This window comes from Poecile atricapillus, chromosome 15 (assembly GCF_030490865.1).
Source record: "Poecile atricapillus isolate bPoeAtr1 chromosome 15, bPoeAtr1.hap1, whole genome shotgun sequence".
NCBI lineage: Eukaryota > Metazoa > Chordata > Aves > Passeriformes > Paridae > Poecile > Poecile atricapillus.
Genome location: NC_081263.1, coordinates 715,834 through 737,603, shown reverse-complemented (window position 1 = coordinate 737,603; position 21,770 = coordinate 715,834). Strand labels below are relative to the sequence as shown.

Below are 21,770 nucleotides of genomic sequence, written 5' to 3'. Positions count from 1 at the left end.
GGTTTGGCTCTTGCAGCTCTGGAGCCCCATACCCCAGGTACCTTGAGCCTGGTGTCTGCACTCCCAAAAACAAGAACAAAAATAGACCCCAGTACCTGAGATGTGCCCAGGGTGCAGCCCAGTCTCTCCTGCAGTTTGCTCTCTGGGCCCTTGGCCTATGTTTTTCCAAACTGGTGCTCTGATGGCCAAGCAGGAACTTGGAACTTAAAAATTGTGGCTGGCAGGGTGGGCTGGGGGCCATGAGGGACATCTACCTCCAGCACCAGCTCCTGCAATCCCACAGCCTCCTCCTCTCCTGCTGGGGAGTGGGACTGTCCACACAGCTACCTCACCTGGGATTACAAAGCACCTCCCTACAGGTCTCAGGGACTGCTCTCTGTGCCAGCTGTCCTGGCCCCTCCGCTGCTGCCCATGGAGAGGAGGCTGCAGAAAGGGACCATCAGCCGATTTCCCCAAACACGAAGGGCTGCTGCCATCTCCTGGGGGCAGCAGCACCCGGGGCTCTGCAGGCAGCAAGCTCTGCCTCAGCTGCTGGGCTGCTTTGCTGAGAACGTGAAGAAATCAAGTGCAGTCTTGCACAGGTTTGCAGATGACACCAAGTTAGGATGGAGGAGCTAGCTTGTGGAAAGAGGGTCAGGGTTTAATATTGGTCTGATAAAACAGGAAATTATCTAAAGTAACTGCCAGGCAAGTAAAAAAATAGTATTTCTTTTCAAAGCATATTAGGTGAAGAACTCCAAACTGAAATGACTGACAGAAAAGCCATTGTATTGATAAATGAATATGAGCACTGGGCACTATGGTAAAAACTTCTTTTGGATCCAGAATAAGGGAGTTAGCTTTGCTCTCTCAGAATAAACACTTAATTCCAAGGTTTGATAAAGGTAATATTAAGTTTTAGACTAGTTGGTTTTAAATCCCACAATCCCCAGTGTGTTCACTGGAATCGCTTCTGAGCCATTCCCTCGGCTGCTCCAGACTCCAGAGGGCGGCAGTGACCGGCTCACCTGGGGCAGGTGCGGCCCTGGAGCCACCGGGAGCACCGGGAACCGCGGGCTCGGGAACAGCAGCGGGACAGGATTGTGACACCCCGGTGTGACAGCAGCTCCAGCACTGAACACCGCAGGAGAAAAGCTCTCAGGGACCTTCCAGCAGCTCCTGGACATAAAGGCTCAAGGTGAGGAACGCAGTAGAGTGATGGGAAACTGAAGTTTAATTCAGTCTGCTGGGGTCTAGAAGGGTGACACAAAAGCCAATTTCCACACAGATCCTCCCACAGACCAAGCAGGCACCGATGGCTTTCACAGCCTGTTCAGCCCCAGCTGTGCCTGTCCCAGCTCTGGGACAAGCAGAGAAGCCCTTCCCACAGGCAGGGAAAGGGCAGCAGGGCACAAGACGAGGTATTTTGAAAAACTGCTTAGACAACAGGTTCAGGAGTCTGAATACATTCTTGAACTTTTATTCTCTCAGTAGGTAAGCAATGGATTAAAAAGCTCAGTAGCAAAAACAGACCAAAACTAAGTCTCACATCTTCAGAAATAAACATGTGCATCTGCATTTCAGATTTGGGTACTGAACTGTAATTCACATCCTGACAGTGGATATGCAAATGGCCAAGGAGGAATTTGGCAGTGGGAGAAAACTGCTGCCTGTGTCACCATGGCAAATGTGCAACAAACGTTCAGGTGTTGGCAACGCTGAGCAAACACTGGGCCATGGAGGACAAATGCAGAGATACCACAGATTCTGAAACAGTGTAAGCAGAAGAGAAAAAATGGGACAGCTTAATGGAAGCTGTTTGGCACGTCCCAGCAGAGGCTGCTTCAGCCACGTGCAATATTAATCTTTCTGTACCTGGATTAGATTTTATAGGCTCTTTTTCCTCATGTACATGCTGCATTTTCTTCCACTGAAGCTTAAAAATTCCACTGGTGAATTCTGGAGTGTTAGGGACACTTCGTAAATTAGGCAAAACAGAAGCTGCTCTCTCCTAAGATTTGAAGCCAAAGTGCCAGCAAGAAGCAACTGCCAATTACAGAAACCCAACTGCAACTGTCTTTAGCCAAAGAAAAGAAACTACAATTTCAAATGCAGTTCTGTGCTGTCACAGGCTCCCACTTCCCCAAAATGCTACAATCAGTACCACGGATTAGATCCCTTAGTATAAAAACCAAAAAATCCCATAAAACAGAAATCAAGAATTTTTTAAGTGACAAAACTACATTTTCAGAGGTGATTCCCTGTATGTGCAACATCTGCTCTTGTCAAGGTATGCATCTTTTCTGGGTTCAAAATGTGCAAATTCCATAAATTATACATTTCTTCCAGTCAGATTCCCTTACTAGTGCTGAAACAAATTCACAGTATAAACTGTCAAGATTCTTCATGCTGTGAATGAATATATTTTTATATATATATATATGTATAAAAGGTAAAGTGCAATTCATTCTGTTTTGCAGAGCCACCCAAGGGCCCTGTGCTGCAGCGTGTGCTGGCAGCAGGTCGAGGGATGGGAAGAAGCCTCCCCCATGAACAATGCCATCATTTCCTGGCAGATGGTTCTGCTTTTCAACAGGCTGCCTGGAATTTGCTACGCAGTGAAGTCTGAACAAAAGGTTCTTCCTTCAGCCCATCCAGCGTGTGACCCTTGTGGGTTTCCCTTCCTGAACAGTAACAGCAGAGCTGTGGGTTTCAGTAACCAAGGAGCCCAGGACGTGTCTGCAGTGTGGAAGTTCACCCCCGGCGCAGCAGCTGCGGTGCAGTCGGGCTCTGGGCCCCTCGGCGAGCCCCGGGGGGCTCAGCGCGCGCCGGCCCCGCTCTGCTGCAGCAGCTCCTGCTCGTCATCCTCGGAGCCCGAGGGGCCCTGGCGCACCTCCTCGTACCACTTGTTGGTCAGGGTCTTCATCTGGATGCGCCCGTCGTGCAGGTCCTGCGGCAAAGGCAGAGCACTCTGTCACCTGCTGCAACACCTCTCCTGTGTCGGGGCACAGCAGGGCCACAGCTGCACACGCTCCTTAGGAAACAACCCGCTCTCTGAGCATGCACAGCCATCCTGCCTCCCACCAGAAAACATTGATCAGCTGCTCAGTGAGTAATTATCGCTACAGATGGCAGTTTTGATGCTGGGTGTTTTTACCTGCTCTCTAGACAGTCCTGCTCTGTGTGTTTCAACAATCCCAATCCTGTCTGGAGGGCCTGGCTTTGACTCTCCTCCTCGTGTTCCCAGGGATGCTGGGAAGCTTGTGGCCTGCCCTGGTGATTCACATGCTTATTTTTCCAGCCTTTGGTTGCAATCTGGAGGGCAGCCTGTGCTTTTGGTTACCAACTACGAATCAGATGCTTACTCTGGTTTCTTGATTCCTTTCTGGTTTTGCAATAAATGACTTTAGCTTTTGTAGGAAAGTGCTGAAAGGGTACTTTTGAAAAGTACAAAACAAGAGGAAAAACAGTACTTTGGAGCAGGCTAGGAAGATGGAATGTGCACTTACACAAAATCATGAACTGCACTGCCAAAATGTTTCCATGGGAAATTTGAAAAACAGTGAATTCTGTGGCTAAGGAGCCTCAGATTTCCAAAGCATGGGAGTGAAAAAGGCACAGTATTTACACCTTGGGGCCACTGAGTGTTAAGTTATTGTCAGGTGGTGTTTTGCATTTACAGCCTCAGAGCCTTGGTCTCTGGAAAGTGAGCAGTCTGGAAAGTGAAGGGTGCAAGGCTGGTGCCTATTTCCAAGACAGAAGCTGCACCCTGCAGCAACATCACAGCTCCAGAGGTCACAGGACCACCAACAGTAAGAGGCAGGAGCTGTGTGTGACAGCTTTAAAAGCTCTGCCCGAGTGGCAGCAGCTTTTTCCAGCAGTGACTCCTGATGCCCTTCATGGTTCTCTGCACAATTAAAGGCGAGTTCAGCAAATCCATACACCAAGTTTAACTGGGGTAGCTCTGAGATGCTCATTTAGTCCAACTTGCAGAGCAGCTGTTCATTACAGCTGCTGTCTCTATGCATGAGCAATACACAGATGTCCCACTGTCCCCACACAAGTCCTGTGGCTGCACGATCAGCCCTGGGTGGTACTGAGGACAACAACCAGCTCCAACAGTTTCTCTTCTTCAAGAAAATAAGAAAGACTTACTTCTTGTGTGAGTCTTCTGGTGAAGAAAGGATTCAAATACTCAACATCAAGCCGCATAAAGCCTTTGAGGTTCTGGCGTTTTATGTACTGGGCTTCATATTCCTCCTCTGTGAGCTCTGATAAATGCTCTGATTCTATAGTGTTTCCCTAGAAAAATCACAAATATTGGAATAACCTGAGAGAAGGGGCAGTCATCCCACCACCCTGCCTCAGCCTCTGCTCTGTGGTCTCCCTTATCACAACCAGTTGCCATGCTGGAACAATCTGGAAATGATCCCCACCCCAGCCTTACAGGGCTTAGGGCTGTATGCATTCAGCTTCTGAATCCCAGAGCCAGTTAGCTTCCCTTTCCATGCTGAAAGGGAAAAGACCTCAAATGTTCCATGTTTAGTATTGTCACTATTGCTGAGAACAGGTTTCTACTGTGCAGGTTTTCTCTTGTGGACTGGACAATGCTTTCATCCAGCAAGCACCACTGCTGTCACCGTGCCACTGGAACGAGCCCTGTGGAACACACCCTGTCCCTGCTCTCCTCCTGCACTTCCTTGTGTGGACAGTGCAAGGTAATTCTAAAGACTACAGTCAACCTCATGCAAAGTTCTTAAATGTTCTTAAGATCCTCCAGAACAATACCCTGCATATACTCTTCAATGGATTAGAGAAAATCAGGAAAAAATTGTCCTGCAATACTTTTTATTCTCCAGTCTTTTGCACAAGAGGTTCCAGAGTGGCTTTGGCTTTGTCAGATCTCTTGCTTTGCCAGAAATTGCTTTAAAAAAAAGTCCAGTCAGAGGGGGGCTGTTGTTACCACCTTCTCATGGCCTTTGAATTTTTCAAAATAATTTCCATCTGCTTTTTATGATTAATTTCCATCTCACTCTGTACCATCTACTTTCTCTCTGTATATGACTCAATCCTCTATCATCTGCTTTATGCTTTTCCAGGGGTTACTTTAATTTATATAGATTGACTTGTACCTGGATTGAATTAAGAGACTATTTCTCCTCCCCTTGTCCAAACACGTATTTTGTATAAACATTAACCAGACTCTGTCTTTGGAATACTTGAAAATCAGATTGTTTGGCTTTGTCTTCCTACCTTGTCTTTTTCTACTGCCTTCATCTTACTTGTTAGTAAAAAATCATGTGCTACTCCTGAAAAATGTTTAAACTGGAAAAAACCCCCACGAAACCCCAGTGATCCTTCAAATGAAAACCCCAAACAAACCATCTTCTCTGTCTTGCTAAGATTGACGTCCTTCTTGTTCCTCTTGCGTGGTTTGGAGTCCTCGATGTCCACAAGCCTGATGAGGGGCATGGTTCCCCCTCCCAGCAGCAGGATGGTGAACAGCACAATGATGATGGTCGTGGTGCCGATGAGCTGCCGCTTCTCGATGGGCTCCAGGCCCAGGTGGAGGCTGAGGGCATAGGGAATGGCACCACGTAATCCTCAGGGGAGAGAACAGGCGTCAAGGGAGAGTCAACCAGCAGCAACACCTGAGCACCCGGACAACTCAACTGCAATTCTCCACCTTCCAAAGGATTTTTACAATCCTAAGGCATGCCCATTATCTGTCACTTGGCTACCACCCTAAAACAAGTCAGCATTTCAGACAGCATTGCTCAAACTCTGAAGCTGCTGGGCCTAGAGACAAGCAGCCTCTAGGCAGAAAAGCTCTCGTGGGGATCACCAGAGCAAAGGGGAAAGAGAACATTTCTCTGCACTTGGGTTTCAGAATAGTGCAAATGTTGAATTTTGTTCAATTAATGAAAAACCAGTTCCTCCTAGAGTGGGCCACACAATGGAAGAGATCAAACATTTTTTCTGGTTCTCAGTATTTTGAGCTTTTACTTACCACTAAACCACATGATAAACATCATTTTGGGAGTGATTTTATGATCACGGAAGAAGTTGAGTAGGTAGGAAAGCGGGAAAATATTCACTGCTCTACCAAACAGAACCAGCACCTGAAAAACAGAAATAAAAACAAAAGACCATTTGATGTTTTAAATCCACAGGGCCCCAGCTGCAGCTGGTTTTAGAGGGGAAGGTGAATATGCTCTTTTTGGCCACAGGCAGGTGTGCTGCTCCATGAACAGAGAGAAACCCCTCAGCACAGGGCACTGTGGAATTTTACTCCTGAAACATTTTGTCTGCTTAACTGAAACTAAATCAGACCTGTCACTGATGGGGACCAGGCTGCTTTACTTACAATAAGTAAATGGAACCCAGGAGGCATTCCAGGGAGACCAAGAATTACTTTGGGTAGAAGTGCTCCTCAGCTCAGTCATTCCCTTGGCACAGCAGCCAAGAGGCAATAAGGTATTTCTATTGTCTCCCTGTGGCCCACTTGCTCAGAAAGGCCAGGAGCCAAGCAAATAGCACGTCAGCCTGTTTCTCAACACTTCCCTGGGTACAGCTATAAAACATACCCCACACTGAAGCAACACTTTGAGAGCGGAAAAGAAGGAAAAGGGGACTATTGATTTAATGGCAAACAATTAACAAACACAGTGAAAACTTTAACTCAGAAAAAGGCAAGGTTTTCTCAGAGCATTGTTTTTAAGCTCCACTACAAACAGACCTTGATAAGGTAAATATCCTAGAATTAGTCAGCAGGATCCTTGAAGGGCTGTGATGTTTTCCTTTATGAATCACCCCAAAATGACACAATTTGCATTATGCCTGAGAGGGCAATGATACACAGAAGGAAGTGTCACACCTTAGATATGTATTAGATAGGGAAGTTGTGTGTGCAGGCAGAGCGGTTCCCTGTGCTGATATCCCTGTCTGGGGAAGCTGTAGGTAACAATCCTTCCCTTGAGCCATGCACTGAATGGGCCAGTGTGCATTCTGCACACAACTGGGAATGGATCCTCACTGCCCTCACTGCACTCTGCAAAGGGGAACACACCTTTCATGCTGATATTGAACCATTATAATGGCAACAGATGGAGGCAAGCCCCACGTGAAACATAATTCACAGTCACTGCATTAAGGCATGCTGAAATAGGTTTAAAGACAAGGAATTAGGAAAGGAGTCAGAGATTTTTTTTATAAAAACCTATAAATTGTTACAGTTATTCTAAAATCTTTTAACTGTAAGGTGTTTCCCCCTTCCCCAATACCAAAAATGCATCCAAAAAGATATGGAAGAAAGTAAATACCTACTATGCACCAGATGACAAAGGACATTTCAAACTTGTGAGGAAAACTAAAAATTGACAGGCCAAGAAATGCAAAAACACACGTTTCTGAAAAAGAGAAATCACATCTTAAATAAACAATTCCAGAAAACTTTTTCTACTCCTGTTATTAATTACTAGATACAGTATATAAAATGGGATTTCCTGACCAAACCCTGGACAACTGCTGGTGCCCACTTTGCAGCAAAGCCACTCCCTGATCACACTGCATCCTCCTGCAAACAATACAGAATTCATTCATGGCAACTCCCAGAAATCAGGAACATGTCTGTAATGCAGGAACGTGTAATTTCTTCAAAGGTTTGGTTTGGAAAAGGAACTGGAAAGGCTCTAGCACTCTGAGCTGCTTGTACCACTACTTCCAAAAACCTCCATGTGTGAATTTACTGTTTTCTGCAAGTAGCTTTTTATATTAAAAAAAAAAAAAATTAAAAAAAGATATCACTCAATCCCCATCTCCTAGAACTAAAAACAGACCAGAGGAACACATGAGACAGAGACTCTATTTGGCCATCAATCTTATGGCAAATCTTAGCAGGAGCCTGTAGGATGAGAGAGAGATTTACTGCATGTTTTATCCAGTGTGGCAGGAAAGGTGACTTCTGAGTGCCTTCCAGCCTCCACTCTTGGAAATCCTTCTCTTAAAGACAAACACCATTGACACACAAATGCCTGGATGCAAATTCACACCTCTGGTGCTCCCAACAGAACCACCTTTCCATGCAAATGACATTTTGAACTATTCACACTAGGTTTAACAGCAGGCAGCACCTACCACACATGAAAGCAACAGTTCTGAGTGTCTGCTGCATCAGGATCTGTGTCACTGGGGACAGGTTGTGGTGTGTGTAGTGAGACATCACAATGCCAGAGAACAGGATTGCCATGATACCTGTGGGCAAGAACGTGCCAGTCAACAGCAGACTCTGCAAGGATTTACTGCTGAGACCCTCCAGAGTAATATTCTCACAAGGCAAAACCTGTTTCTACAGCAATATAAATATTGTTAAGATATCAAACAGTGTGGTCAGAACCCATTTTGCTACTCACCTGAGAGTGAGATCCCTTCTGCAAGTCCATAAGGAAGGTAAGCAAAGATAATCATCATCCCAAATTCTAGGGAAGGTGTCTTCCTTAAATCAATGTGCTTTAGTACGTGCACACGGAAATGTTATGGAAAAAATAAATTAAAAAAGAAATCAAAGGAATATTTTGATGTGTTCATTCCATTCCAAAACAATGTTTATGCCTCATGTACTTCTCTACTAAATAGCCAATAAAATCTACATATGGGCCTTCAACTCAAGTATGGGAAGATTAGTAATTTCCTATGTGAGGAATATTTCTTATGGAAACATTTCTACTGCAGAAGCCTGTCAGAAGACAGAGCTAGAGACAAAAAAGATCTTTTACTGATGTGCCTCTACAATAATGGTAACAACAGGTAAATCAAATACTTTTGAGGCACAAGTAACTGTAAAGGGCAAATAAGCTGCTTTTCTCTTTGTCTTAGTATAATTTAGGTATGAGTCAAAGAAGTGTTGAACATCTCTCTCTTTTGTTGTGATGTATGGAATCATTTCAAAGTTTGTTGAATTAGGCTGATGAACCAAAAGGGGAAATATGTCTGTGTTTAATCCAACATTCTATCCCTGTTGTTTACAAAGGAAGTGTTTGGCTGTGTGTCCCAGCTGACACAAGGAACTGCTGCACAGCCCAGAGCTCACACAGTGAACTCAGAGCTAGCATTAAACAAGCCCAAAAAGCAACAAAGGTGTCTACAGCAAACAACCTTCCTGATCTCAGCAGAGCAGCAGGAGCTTTTTAGGCTGTTTAGCAACCAAATCATAGAATGGACAAGGGAAAACACAACCCAGGGTAAATCCAAACAGAAGAGTGTCTGCATTCAGCTGCCTGCACATGATCCACAGGGACAAACGAGCTGGGCTGACTCAAAGGCCCTCGGGAAAAGCAGCTTTTTTTTGTTTTTAATTAATTGTTTTATGTATGTAAAAAAGAAGCCATATGCTTGTTAAAATGGATTGGTATTGAAATGGAATTAATATATTTTGAATTTACAAAACAATTACCATATCTTATAACACTCCAATGCACATAAGCTATTACACAACATTTCAGACCTTAATTATGTTCATAAAAATTTGATGCCACTTTTAATACACATCCATGCACACTAAGATAAAACCAAAATAATGTCTAATAAGAAATATTCTCCAAGAAATGCTGGAGAATATGAGAAGGAAAAAAACTACTAGAATGTTGCAGTTCACCAATGTATATTTGTATATATCACCAAAATTAATAAAGGATATTAATGCAGAAATAAGACCAGTAAGTGTGCCAAGTGCTGCAGAGCCAAAGAACATCTTGAGAAAGTATCCCAGTGCCTGTAGAAAGGTTTGCCATCCACTTACATCTGACATATTTTCCCTTGTCAAACCTTCTGCTGTGCTAGATACAATTAAAAGAGAAATAAGAAGAAATGGTTATACATTCTAAGCCTGGATCCAAAAATATCAAACATCTTTTGAGCATAACAACAAAAAAGACTCCCATTTCTTTGTTGCTACCACTCTTAAAAGGCTTTTACTGTGATATATATAACAAGAGGAATGTCAAAAGACGTTAAATCAAGCCTTAGTGTAATCCCCAAAGGGAAACCTAATTCTGCTAAAAATCCAGCACTGCTCCTCTGAAGAATCCCAGAATGGCGTAAATAGGCTATGGTGATGCCCAGTATTTCAAAACAATGTTCAAACTTTGAAAAGGAAAAGAAAACACATTTTACAGTGGTAAAAACTCATGTGATCCTCTGAGAGGAACAAATGAACAGGAAGAACTCTCATCAAATATTTAGGTGTGGATGAGAGACAAGAAGGTCACTGAAGGAAAACAAAGCAGCTCTTAAGAGGAAAGGGGAGAAACCTCTTTGAATTTCAGGAGTATATTTCATGGAAATTCTGTGCAAAGAACACACAGATTCTAGCAAGTGTTTCTCTTGGCTGCTTTTAGCCTTCAGCATCTCCCCCAAAAGCAACACAACTGTAATAAAATAAATTAATTGATTAATAAGTTGTTTGACTTCACTACCTGCTTGTTACAGCCATTCCTTCTATACATTCACAGCCACACCCATTGGCTTCAGCAATAACATGAAGATCTATCTATCTGTTTTTCACTCTTTCAGCCCCAGAGAACTGTCATAGGCAAAAGATAAGGATGTTGGATGTTCCTCTTTGCCATGGCAGCCCCAACACAACACAACCCCATTGCCTGATGCTGCTGTATTCCTCCCCAGCCACTGTGGGACCCTGGGCACGAGCCAATGGCACGGAGACAGAGCAGCTCTGGGAAGGTGAATATTTCTGTGCCTGACAGGTGACATGTGGGGCTCCTGCTGTCAGGACCCTCAGATGGAAAAAGAGCTGATAATGAATGGAATTAGAAAGCAATCAATTAGGTCAGTGAGATAAGGCACTGAGGCAGGGGTAATGAGGCAACCATTTACTGTCTTCTGCCTATGCACTGCATGTTATGGATTGCTTTTTACAAAGAAGCACCATACAAGATTCAGCTTTACACCTGAAATACACCATTTGTTCCAAAAGAAGATGGAAGAATTACTGTATATCTGAAAAACTAACAGAAAACTATGTAGCTACTGTTTCCATAAAGATGCACTTACTTGGTCAGGACAATTGAAACTGCATCGTTGAGAATGCTTTCTCCAAAAACCAACATGTTAAGCACAGGATCCACATTAAGGGCATTGAAAATGGCAATAGTAGCCACAGGGTCAACTGCAGATATTAAAGAGCCGAATGCAAAACTGGGAGAACACAAAAGAGGAAACTAGATGAAAGAAAAATACCAACTGGTAACTTACATGAACAACAGTAACAAAGCCCATTTGAGTTACAGTTTGTACACAGTGATAAGCTGTAATATCTTTCCAGCCCTAAGAACTTGGCCACTTGCCAAGTTCTTGAAAACTCTACATTATTGATACTGAAAAGATTATTGTGTCTTTTAAAAGAAGATTTGCACAAAGAAGTTATACCCTTATCACATACATTAAAAATACTAACTAATCAAAGTTTACAAATCTTAAAAGTTCAGTTAAAATACTGTCTAAAATATTTGGTTAAAATATCTATCTAAAGAAATCACTGAGCACAGAACAGAACAGACTAGAATGCAATAGAATGGAATATCATACAATACTATTGGTAAATAAGGGTGTAATAAATAGGGTATAGGAATGTTCCATCTATTTCTTAGTTTCATACACAATGCTGAATCTCAGCAATCTAAACACTAACCAAAAGAGGTGGCCAAGTGCAGTGCATTTCCCACCTGCAGCTATCCTGAAGGAAGATTCATTTCATATCCTACACCATCTCCCCAAGAGCTTACCTGTCTGTCATGTTGAGTTTATAAATTACATCAGCCTGAAAGAATAGGTAGAACATAATCACAATCAACTGTGGTGTTCTGCTGCTCTTAAAAACCAAACTATTTGTCAAAACCCGAGTTCATTATTAAGAAAAATTCATAGCAGTGATGTTATCCAGTTTAACACTGCCCTCCAACAGTAATCTACTGCCACAATTCTGGTCACCCAAGATCAGGAAACTAGAGCAGAGTCAGGTGAGCAGAATAACCAAGATATTCAAAGGAAGAGAAATCTGAGTGGGAAAGAGGAAAATATAGACTGCTTGGCCTATCAGAATGAAGTCTGGGAGAAAAGATAAATATCTGTATCTATATGCAATCAATGGCAAACACCAAACGACAGAAGCAAAAAAAAAAAAAAAAAATTAAAAATTAATATTGTAGAGCATAAGATGGCTTTAGAGAACACAGGTTTTGGAACAGTCTTCCAACAGGAAGATTGTGGAAGTTAGAAAAAAGTAAAATTCAAGTCTTAATTGCTTCTCCCACGGAACATGCTGTGTTGTGGAGTCACAGAGTGGCTCAGGTTGGAAGGGACCCCTGAGGTCACCTGCTCCACCCTTCCTGCTCCAGAGGGCCCTTGGAGCACGTTCCCTGGGATCGTGTGCAGACAGCTTTCGAGTACTTCCAGGGAAGGAGACTCCACGGCCTCTCCAGCAATATCCATGGAAGGGGCTGTATAACACTGCCTTTGTGAGAGCAGAGAACTGGACTTTGTGACCCAGGAATTCACTTGCACTCTATTTGTCTGCTCTTGAAAAATGGACTTTCAAATAAGAAGGCAGATAAACTTAAGTGCTTCAAAGCAGTAAGTCTTACCCGGCCCAGGAAATAGATTCCTCCACCTACAATGAAAGCTGATATTGCAGTGCCAAATACTGAGAACAGAATGATGGAACCAATGTTCTGAAAAAAATTACCCTGGAACATAGTAATAAAATAAGTAAATTAGTAAAAATGGCCTGAGGGAAAACTCATGTTTGGGTTTGCATTTAATTAGATTCTAATTCACAATGGGGTTTCTGATTATAAAGGCTCAGTTTGGTTCCAGGTGCCCCAGGACACACATCCACACCACCTGCCTAGAGAGACTGCAGCTCTCTTGAGGACAATAGCACTTCCTCTGACTCCCAGGACTGATTCCCAGTCTGGCACCATAACAAGAACCCAATCCTCAGGCAAACAGCTGGGTATTCACCAGCACTTTGACACATTCCCCACCTGACAGAGTGTAAGTTAACCCCTCTGCTGGAGACAGGCCATGTGAAAGAGCCTTGTACACTTCCCAGCTGCTGGTCCATTGCTTGTGATTTTGTATGAAAAGGTCTCCAGTGCTGGTACCAGCTCCTGGTATCACCTTGGCCACTGTTCCCTCCCTCTCCTGCAGCACAAGGGAGCACCAAACCCCCTGGGCCAGGACACGAGCTGTGAGAAATGCCCATGGAAACAGGGACCCCCAGGCAAGGGTCAGAACCTCACACACATTTTCTTTAGCTGTGGAGTAACTCCACCTTTCCCACTTCTGATCTTACACCTTCCCACTTGTCCTCCTTCACAGCAGCCCTTGTACAGCTCTGGTGAGGTAAGAAACCTCTCCAGCCAAGGCAAACCTTGTCTGTGCTGTACCAAACACCTTGCCAGCACTCAGTTATCAGCAACAAGCTCCACTCCCTGCACTCTGGGTTGAAGAGGTTTAAATTTTGCACTCCCAATTCCCTAATGATTAATAAAATGGAATTTAATGCAATTTCCTAAGCTTCATGAAGATAATTAAAAGCAGAATCTATTCCAAACAAAACCTTAACATCCAAAATGAGTGTCTGGCAGGGACTGACCTTGTGCAGTGAATATCCAGATTCAAATATAATAGGTGGAAGCAAAAGCAGAAAAAACATATTTGGACGAAACATTTCTTCTTCCTGAAAAAAAAAAATTTAAAAAAAATCCTAATTTCAGGGATACCATTGAAGTATTATTGAAATAACATCAAATCTTCCAAAAGAAAAACTATTAAAAAATAGTGATGGAAAATGAAAAATCTTTCTCCCATCTTATCACAAAGTAGAAGACTGAAGAACAATAAATTATTCCAGGGCTGCTACTTCTATCATTCTTTTTCAACTCTAGGAGTAATTTATTTTAAATTATTGTCTCCCAAAAAGCTGCAAAGAAAACACGTTATTTATGGTAAAGAAAAAACCTTCCTGTTTCCACAAAAAGTATTCCTACTTCATCTGAGAGTCTGGAAATCTGTAAGACCTGCCTAGGAACGGTGACCTCTTGGCCAGAACAGAACAGGTTAATGGGACCAAGCAGTTTCACTGGGAAACTCATCCCCTGACAAGAAAATCACCTCCTCAGCCCAGTGCCCTGCAGGTGACCAGGCTCAGGTGACACCTGAGGGGCCTGAGGCTGGATTCTTCTCAGTAAATGTAATTTCTGCCTGAATTGAAGGATACTATTCTGCTGGCTCCTTTTTGCCATCACAGTGCTATAAATGGAACCCACCATGAGGTAAGGTGCTATTTTTTGTGTCCTCAGTCTTTGTCACTTATCTCATCCCACTGCTCATGCCGTACCCCCAGCCTGGCACCCTGGTTTTTCTGCTGGCAGAGTAGGCACAGCAGGGAAATGAATCCCAGCTGAGGGGGCCAATCTCTTTACCCAGCTGTTTACTCCCTCCTGGCCCCCCAGCACCAAACAGGTTGGAGTTGTCACCTCCCAAGCACCGATTAACTTGTTTAAACCCAGCATAAACAGCTGATGGACTGTTCTGCTCCAACACCAGAGATACTCATCGCTTTAAAGTCTCATTCCTGCCTGTACCAGTGATAATCATCTTAAAGGATTTGGGGGGCTTAGAAAACAACACTCATCCTTTAGACTGAAATGCTGCAGCCCATGACTGCACGCACAATGCTGTGAATCACGGCTGACACTGCCTGCTCCTGTCACACAGCAACTGCACCAGAACAAAACCCACAGATCTGAGTCACTGCACTTGTTCAAAGCCCCTGAAACCAGAGCTGGACAAGGAAGTGAGAACAATGGAAAGGAAGGACTGTGTTTGTGCTGCATGGAAGCAGAGGAAAATAAAACATGAGGACTCTGACTATCAGCTGTACTACCAGCAAGCACAAGGTCTTAGAGGTGATCTTGAATGAACATTTAATAAAGCATGATCACTAGAAATTACACAACAAAGTTTTCAGGGCAGGGATATGATCCAAGATTTGCTTTGTACAGGGATATAGCCTGCTGTTAAATATTTATTTTTTTTAATCTTGTCAGCTAAACAAAAGGTATTTTGTAAAATTAGAACCATTTATAACCATGTAATAAAGTCTATAATTATTCATTAGAAAATTTCACATCTAAAATTACGACAGCCTATGTTAAAACCTAAGCTTTATTACAGTGAAAGTAACTCAGATAAGCAAATAATAATGTGATATCTGTGGCCTTTTACCTTGGCTGACAACATGAGCAAGCACAGCTCCCCAGTGCCTCCCAAGACGTGACCAACACTGCCCAGAAAACCCCCATGAAATTCATCAGCTGTGATCAGTATTTCCCATGTTTACAGAATAAGTGCTCAGAGCATGAAGCTTTCTTTTTCCTTCTTACATACATGATCTTACTCAGATTATTTTATTTAATCCATAAGAAACTAATTTAAAATGCTGACGCTGTGGCCGTTTAACTGATTTTCAATTTTAAGTGAAATCCAGTTGACACAAATCATGAATGAAAAGGCACTAACTACTGCAGCCCCCACTGTTTCTAGTGACTTCATACATAAAAATGAAATATTAAAATACACTGTTGAGCTATGTAATTGTTTAAACAAGTGTACACAGAACCAGTGCAGTTAGCTGACCAAAAAAGAAGTATAATATTTAGTTCAAAAGCTACATCAGATTGAAAAATCTATAAAAGTGCAAGCTAGGATTAAAATTCACTACTCAGACCAAGATGTTCAGCTGGCTGATATAAATCCTGTTCAGAACTGGCAATTCAAATCATCGTGACTTCCATCAGTTCACTGATATAATAAATTGTTCAGTGCTGTGAAACAAAATCACAGTTTAAATGCCTCAAGATTTTAAATTAAAGCAGGAATAGTGAAGAATTTGTTGCTTTGATAATGTGTATAAAAAGCAGGAGGAAAAATCCTAGACTTCAGCTCTTGAAGAAACTTCTGCCAGGATGTGCCCTCTAAAACATCAAATGTTACAAAGCCTTTTTCATAAGATTCAGCGAGTTTTCTACAATTAAGAATTAATTGTTACAACTATACCTTCCAGTTGGCCAGCTTTTGAGCCTCTATGATTTTTATAAAAGCTCCCATAAGGATACCTAGGAGAGAATAAGAAAACATTCTGAAATAGCCACAAAACACCTCACTGTTTATCACCTCTCCAAACTGTTCAAAGTGAAAACAAGGCAAAACCTAGAGCAGCAAGTCTTTCATTCCTAAATCATGAAAACACTGAGCGGTTTTGGGTTTTATGCCCAAGTACCCAGTTTCCAATACATTACATAACTGCAGTTTCCCTGCTCAACAGATTGTCTCTTGGGATATCCCAACTCCAAACAGGCCTACTGAGAGTGTGATGCTCACTGGTTCAGAAAGATAACAGGCTTAACTACTCAAAAACACTTCTCATCTGAGCTGCACTCAAATGAAATTCCACCTTTCTTGCTGAAGAATCAGGAAGTTGAGTTAGGCATCTGTGCTTCATGTCACTTCAATATTATCTGCAGTTAAAGCAGCTTAAATTAAATCAGTCTTCTCCACAGAAGTGAATTTTGTTTGAATGAAATCATAGCACTTTCTGGCAATGAGAAAGGCAACAAACACTGATCAGGGTGGAGATCCTGTCAGAACTATTTTCCAAATGAATTACACTCCCTTTAAGTAATGTAGAAATAATGTGAATACAGAAGAATTTTACCAAGGCTGCTGCAAACTCAGTGGATAAAGGTTATTGTACTCTTTTTTCCCATACATCTTCAAACATAAAGACATAAAACTGCAACAAGATTTCTTCTGGAAGTCATGAAGATGACTCATGAACTGTCATTAATTGTTTTCAAGTAGTTATAGGGAACTTATCTTTAGCCAGATTTCAGATCTGTGTTTCTGCATAGCTGTGTTTTATTATTTACAGAATGGAGACTTCACAGACAAACACTGGGACACAGAAGTCAAATACTCCAGATGAAAGGTACAGAGTGTCTGAGAAGCTTTAAGCATGCTTTCCCATAACTCATGTTGAGTGTGCTTTCCTGTAACTCATGAGACCTCCTCTCATGCTGTAGCTAACAAAAGAGTCTCACAAACAGAATCACATGGATTACTGCTGATGGATGTGTCACACACACAAAGCCATGAGGCCTAAGCCTTCTTTTATACAAAAATCTGTGAAGACATCGGTCCCAGAGGGTAGAAATAATTGTTCCATGAAATGGTTTCTATGGAAAGGAAGAGGAAAGCATAAATGAAGGAACATCAAATGTCTGCTGCTCCTTGAAGGACAGAATGCAGATACAGCCACTCACATGCCACATACATTTACAAACTACTCTTCCTTTATTACCAAATGAATGAACACAGGTTTTGATCAGCTGTTTCTACTAAATCAGGCAGGTCAGTTTTGTCAAGGGGCTAATCAGAAGAGTAAATCTGTAACAGTTAATCTATACCTCATTTTTTTGAAAACTTTATAGACATTTTCTTATTGCAACCAACCTTTATTTTTCCTGAGAATACATTAAAACTCAGTATCAAATCAAAGAGAAAAAACATTTCTGGCAACTATTTTTACCAAAAAAAAATCCAGCAACTTATATGGATGAGGATCAAAGTCCAGCCTCAGAGAATGCACTCCCACCCTGTCCACCAGGAGAGACACACCCTCTAGAAACCATAAACCAGAAGCTTCCACGCAGCTTAGACAATGGGAGGAAAAACACTTGTGAAAATAATCTCTCTCTTCTCTGCTGCCACTTTTATTAGCCTTCAATAACTTCCTGAGAGCATTTACTTAATTTACAAGTCAAAATAGGACACACCTCACTTCTGGCACTGCTGGCAAAACTGGATACTTGAAACTCAGTAGTGCTCTTGCAGCTGTGCAGAGCACGGCCAGGACCAGAGGGTCAGTGAGCAGCACTGAGCTGGCAACTCCAGTGATGACACAGGTGCTGAGTACTTTGAATATGACTGAGCCTATCAACTAACTAGATAAGGCTGAAATGACACAGGACATCTGCAACCTGGGCTGCTCCTGGGTATAACACCCTGCTGACTCACAGGAACTGCATCTGCTGGTATCACTGGAGGGACAGACTGCTGTGGTTCACCCCAAAACCCAACTGAGCATGTTCCTGCACGGCCTCTGAACAGAAGAGATGCAGCACTGCTCTTTCTGACCACCCTGAGTAGCAGCAACAGCCCCAGCAAGAAGTTTTCCTGTTTCTTGAAGAGGATTTTGTTGGGGCTCACAGGAACACAGCACACAATAATACCAAACCCAACAGCTAAAACCCTTCTCCTGCAGCTGAGATGCCAATAACAAGAAACAGAAAGAGGAGAATGCCTCTGCTGCTCTGCACAGCTCAGCAGGAACAGGGACACAAGCTGGCCCAACACCTCTGTTCTGCACTGCCCAGAATACACAGAATGACAGCAAAGAAAATCCAAAACTATGCCAGTAAGAGAAATCACTATACTGCTGCATTTTATATTGGGGATTATATTTAAAATTAGATTAGCTATTTAACAGCCACAATACCTAACCTGATTTGAAGCCAAACTGACACCCTGTACTTGGGCTTTCGTGTACAAAGGGGAAGGACACTGAAGGGAGAGTAATGTCCTTTTGGCACCTTTCAGGACACTGGGAGATACACCCAAAGACATCTCACCTGTCCACAGCAATAATGTAAGGAGGGAGGGAAAGAGGAGTGAACCAAGCACTGGGTGGTTTCTGTGAGGATGATAAAGTGAGTCTGGATGAGCTGCAGCAGGTAGCCTGATCAGTGTCAGGTACAGAACCAAAAAGGCACAAAAGTCTGATGGATGATGCTTCTATAAAGATGAGGGGTGTGAGCCACACCCAGCACCGGGACAGGATCCTCACCCACCTGTTTGTTTGTTTTTCTGCTGAACAGAAATACTGAAACTCACGTAGGGCCTGGTTAGTGAATGCTGCTTGAAGCTCCAAAACCAACTATGTGAGAAACATGATGTGGTCTCCAGCACACACAGTTATCTACAAATCCAGGGGGTCACACTGCTGGAAAACACGCTTCTCTTTCTGCCAAGTAACAGCTCTAAGCTTTTTCTAACCTAGCACCCAAGATACAAGAAGATCCCTGTTTTCCAGGAAGCATAAGTTACTGAAAAGCACCAGAAAGCTCACTTGCTCCAACTGAGAAACTGTAAAAATATAGTTAAGAAATATGAGAGAAGGTACCAGCCTAGCCCACAATAAAAAAAATCTACCTTCTCAACCAGTAATATGGTCCTTTGAGCTGCCTCAGGATTATAACTAAACATCTTTGTCTTGTTGTATTTTTAGAACAACTGTCAGTGAAATCATCACCAGCAAGAGAAGCAAAAATATCACAGAATCTTGCAGACAAGTCACAGCTGAAAAACTGGTGCTGGGAACTCAGACCAGGTTCTTTAAACATCAGACAGCATGCAGAGAAAATACTGAATGTATTTGGCCTGATTTGCTCCTCATTTACACATTTATAAATGTATGAATGTCCCCATACACATTTATAAGTCAGGAGCATACAAATAAATTAAATTACCCTGACATAAAACTATAGGCTCAGGAATACTCCAAATTTAATTGAAATTAAGTACACACTCTATCTCCATGAAGGGTGACACTTTTATAGCTCAAGCCATGGGAAGAGCTCTTGTCATGGTACTGCTGGGATAGTTAAGCAGCTGGCAGTCCAGGTGAGTTTTCAGGATAGCTGCAGTCCTCAGCTACATAAAATCCCACACTCAGACATAATTCTGCCAACACCAGTATAAACATGTGCACCACCTCGAAGGGAAGGCTGGAGCCTTATCACCAGGGAGTGCTGCACATCTTGTCCTATCCTGAGGATGCAATCTACAGGAAGATGTCAAAGTACTCAGGCAGTGACATCCCTCCAGGTGTCATTCTCTTGGGCCAGTCTCTGCATGCATGCTCATTTCTTAACTCCTTCAATCAATTTAACTCTATGAATTTGTTGTTTTCTTCACTGCATCCGGTTTGCTGCATCTTTCTAGTGATGGCTAACACACAATAGAGCATTATCTCCAGTGCACACTACTGACAGTCCCTGGATCAACGCAAATCCAACACAGAAATGTCATGGTTACTCACCTAAGGAAACAACAGCCACGCTCTCTGGTAAAAAATGAAGCCGGTATTCTATCAGTAAATGCACCAATATGATGCAAATAGCTGCGAAGGGAAAAAAAATGGAGATTTTGGAGTGTTGGAAAAGAATAAAGTATACTTTAAGGTAGTATTTTTAAAATACACAAGCAAACTTCTCCTAATGATTTAGTAGACTTCACTTTGGCAATAAACCAAGAAGCACCAGTGTAAGCAGTAGCTCTCATCACCATAAATGTTCTAAATCCCTGTGCCTATGCAAAATCCCATTTCACAGAGAGAACCAGAGGAGAAATAAACCACTATGATTTTGAGTCGCCCTATGTCCTCACACACAGTTAACAGAGATTAACAGATTTTCAGTTCATCATTCACCTATAACAAGAAGACTAAAAAAAATCGTCATGCCACTAGACTGTTCCTCTTGCTGTGCCTGGACTCCAGTCTGAACTGGGAGGATGGGTTTGGGAGGCGTAGGTGCCACCAGCTTGGTAGTGGCAGCCAGCAGAGCGTGGAGGGTGGCATTGATGACTTCATGGCTGGCATTTGCAGACCTGTCGGGATAACGCAGTGTGTGATTATACTGGATGGGAGCAGCACGATAAAGCCCATTACAGACAGGCACACATCAACCAACCCCCAGATCATATCGAACTCGTTACGGCTGTTTTTTAGAAGCGGTCTCCGTTGAGGCAAAGATTCACGTCCAGGACAATTGCTGTGCTGCCTCACGAGCCCCATCACAGCTCCCGGCACGCAGGGGAGCCTGACACCGAGGGCGTGACACCGGGCCGGGCACAGCAAGCACGCCGCTTGTCCCATCCCCGCCGGTGTCACGGCCCCGCCGGTGTCACGGCCCCGCCAGTGTCCCATCCCCGCCGGTGTCCCATCCCCGCCGGTGTCCCGGCCCCGGGCCGCCCCCGCTGCCCCTCACTCACTCCGCCATCTTGCCGGGCTCGCGCTCCCACAGCGCCCCGCGCGCCGCCGCTTCCGGCGCTGGGGCGGGCACGTCCGGCCGCGGGCGCGCGCCACCGCCGCGTCACGTGACAGCCGGGCACGCCACGGTCCCCGCGTGCGCCCCGGGGCGGCGGGGCCTGGGGCGCCCCCTATCGGCGGGGGCAGCGACTGCAGCGCCGCCATCACTGCTGTCCCCACAGCCGCCGTCACTGCTGTCCCCTCAGCCACCATCACTGCTGTCCCCACAGCCGCCGTCACTGCTGTCCCCTCAGCCACCGTCACAGCTGTCCCCTCAGCCACCGTCACTGCTGTCCCCACAGCCACCGTCACTGCTGTCCCCACACCTGCCATCAGTCCTGTCCCCTCAGCCACCGTCACTGCTGTCCCCAGAGCCACCGTCACTGCTGTCCCCTCAGCTGCCATCAGTCCTGTCCCCTCAGCCACCGTCACTGCTGTCCCCTCAGCTGCCATCAGTCCTGTCCCCTCAGCCACCGTCACTGCTGTCCCCAGAGCCACCGTCACTGCTGTCCCCTCAGCCACCGTCACTGCTGTCCCCTCAGCTGCCATCAGTCCTGTCCCC

At 43.8% G+C, this 21,770-nt stretch overlaps 1 protein-coding gene across 4 annotated transcripts; it reads right to left on the bottom strand.

Annotated features, from left to right (window-relative positions):
- Window positions 1-1,188: 1,188 nt before the first annotated feature.
- SLC9A8 (solute carrier family 9 member A8) lies at window positions 1,189-21,221 on the bottom strand. Of its 4 annotated transcripts, none has more exons than XM_058850323.1 (16): window positions 21,172-21,221; window positions 20,609-20,787; window positions 20,219-20,299; window positions 16,117-16,175; window positions 13,652-13,735; window positions 12,636-12,737; window positions 11,778-11,812; window positions 11,047-11,190; window positions 9,674-9,812; window positions 8,391-8,496; window positions 8,116-8,232; window positions 7,306-7,388; window positions 5,990-6,101; window positions 5,362-5,582; window positions 4,135-4,281; window positions 1,189-2,929 (listed from the first exon to the last, which is right to left on the bottom strand). In XM_058850323.1, exons 1-16 carry the CDS (start codon window positions 21,177-21,179, stop codon window positions 2,798-2,800), a joined length of 1,749 nt encoding a protein of 582 aa, XP_058706306.1. In that variant the 5' UTR covers window positions 21,180-21,221; the 3' UTR covers window positions 1,189-2,797. The 4 variants fall into 4 exon arrangements, with proteins under 4 accessions (XP_058706306.1, XP_058706307.1, XP_058706309.1 ...); XM_058850324.1 differs by lacking the exon at window positions 21,172-21,221 and adding an exon at window positions 20,896-21,119 and having other exon boundaries at window positions 1,190-2,929; XM_058850325.1 differs by lacking the exon at window positions 1,189-2,929 and having other exon boundaries at window positions 5,362-5,551.
- Between the last annotated feature and the right edge of the window lie 549 nt (window positions 21,222-21,770).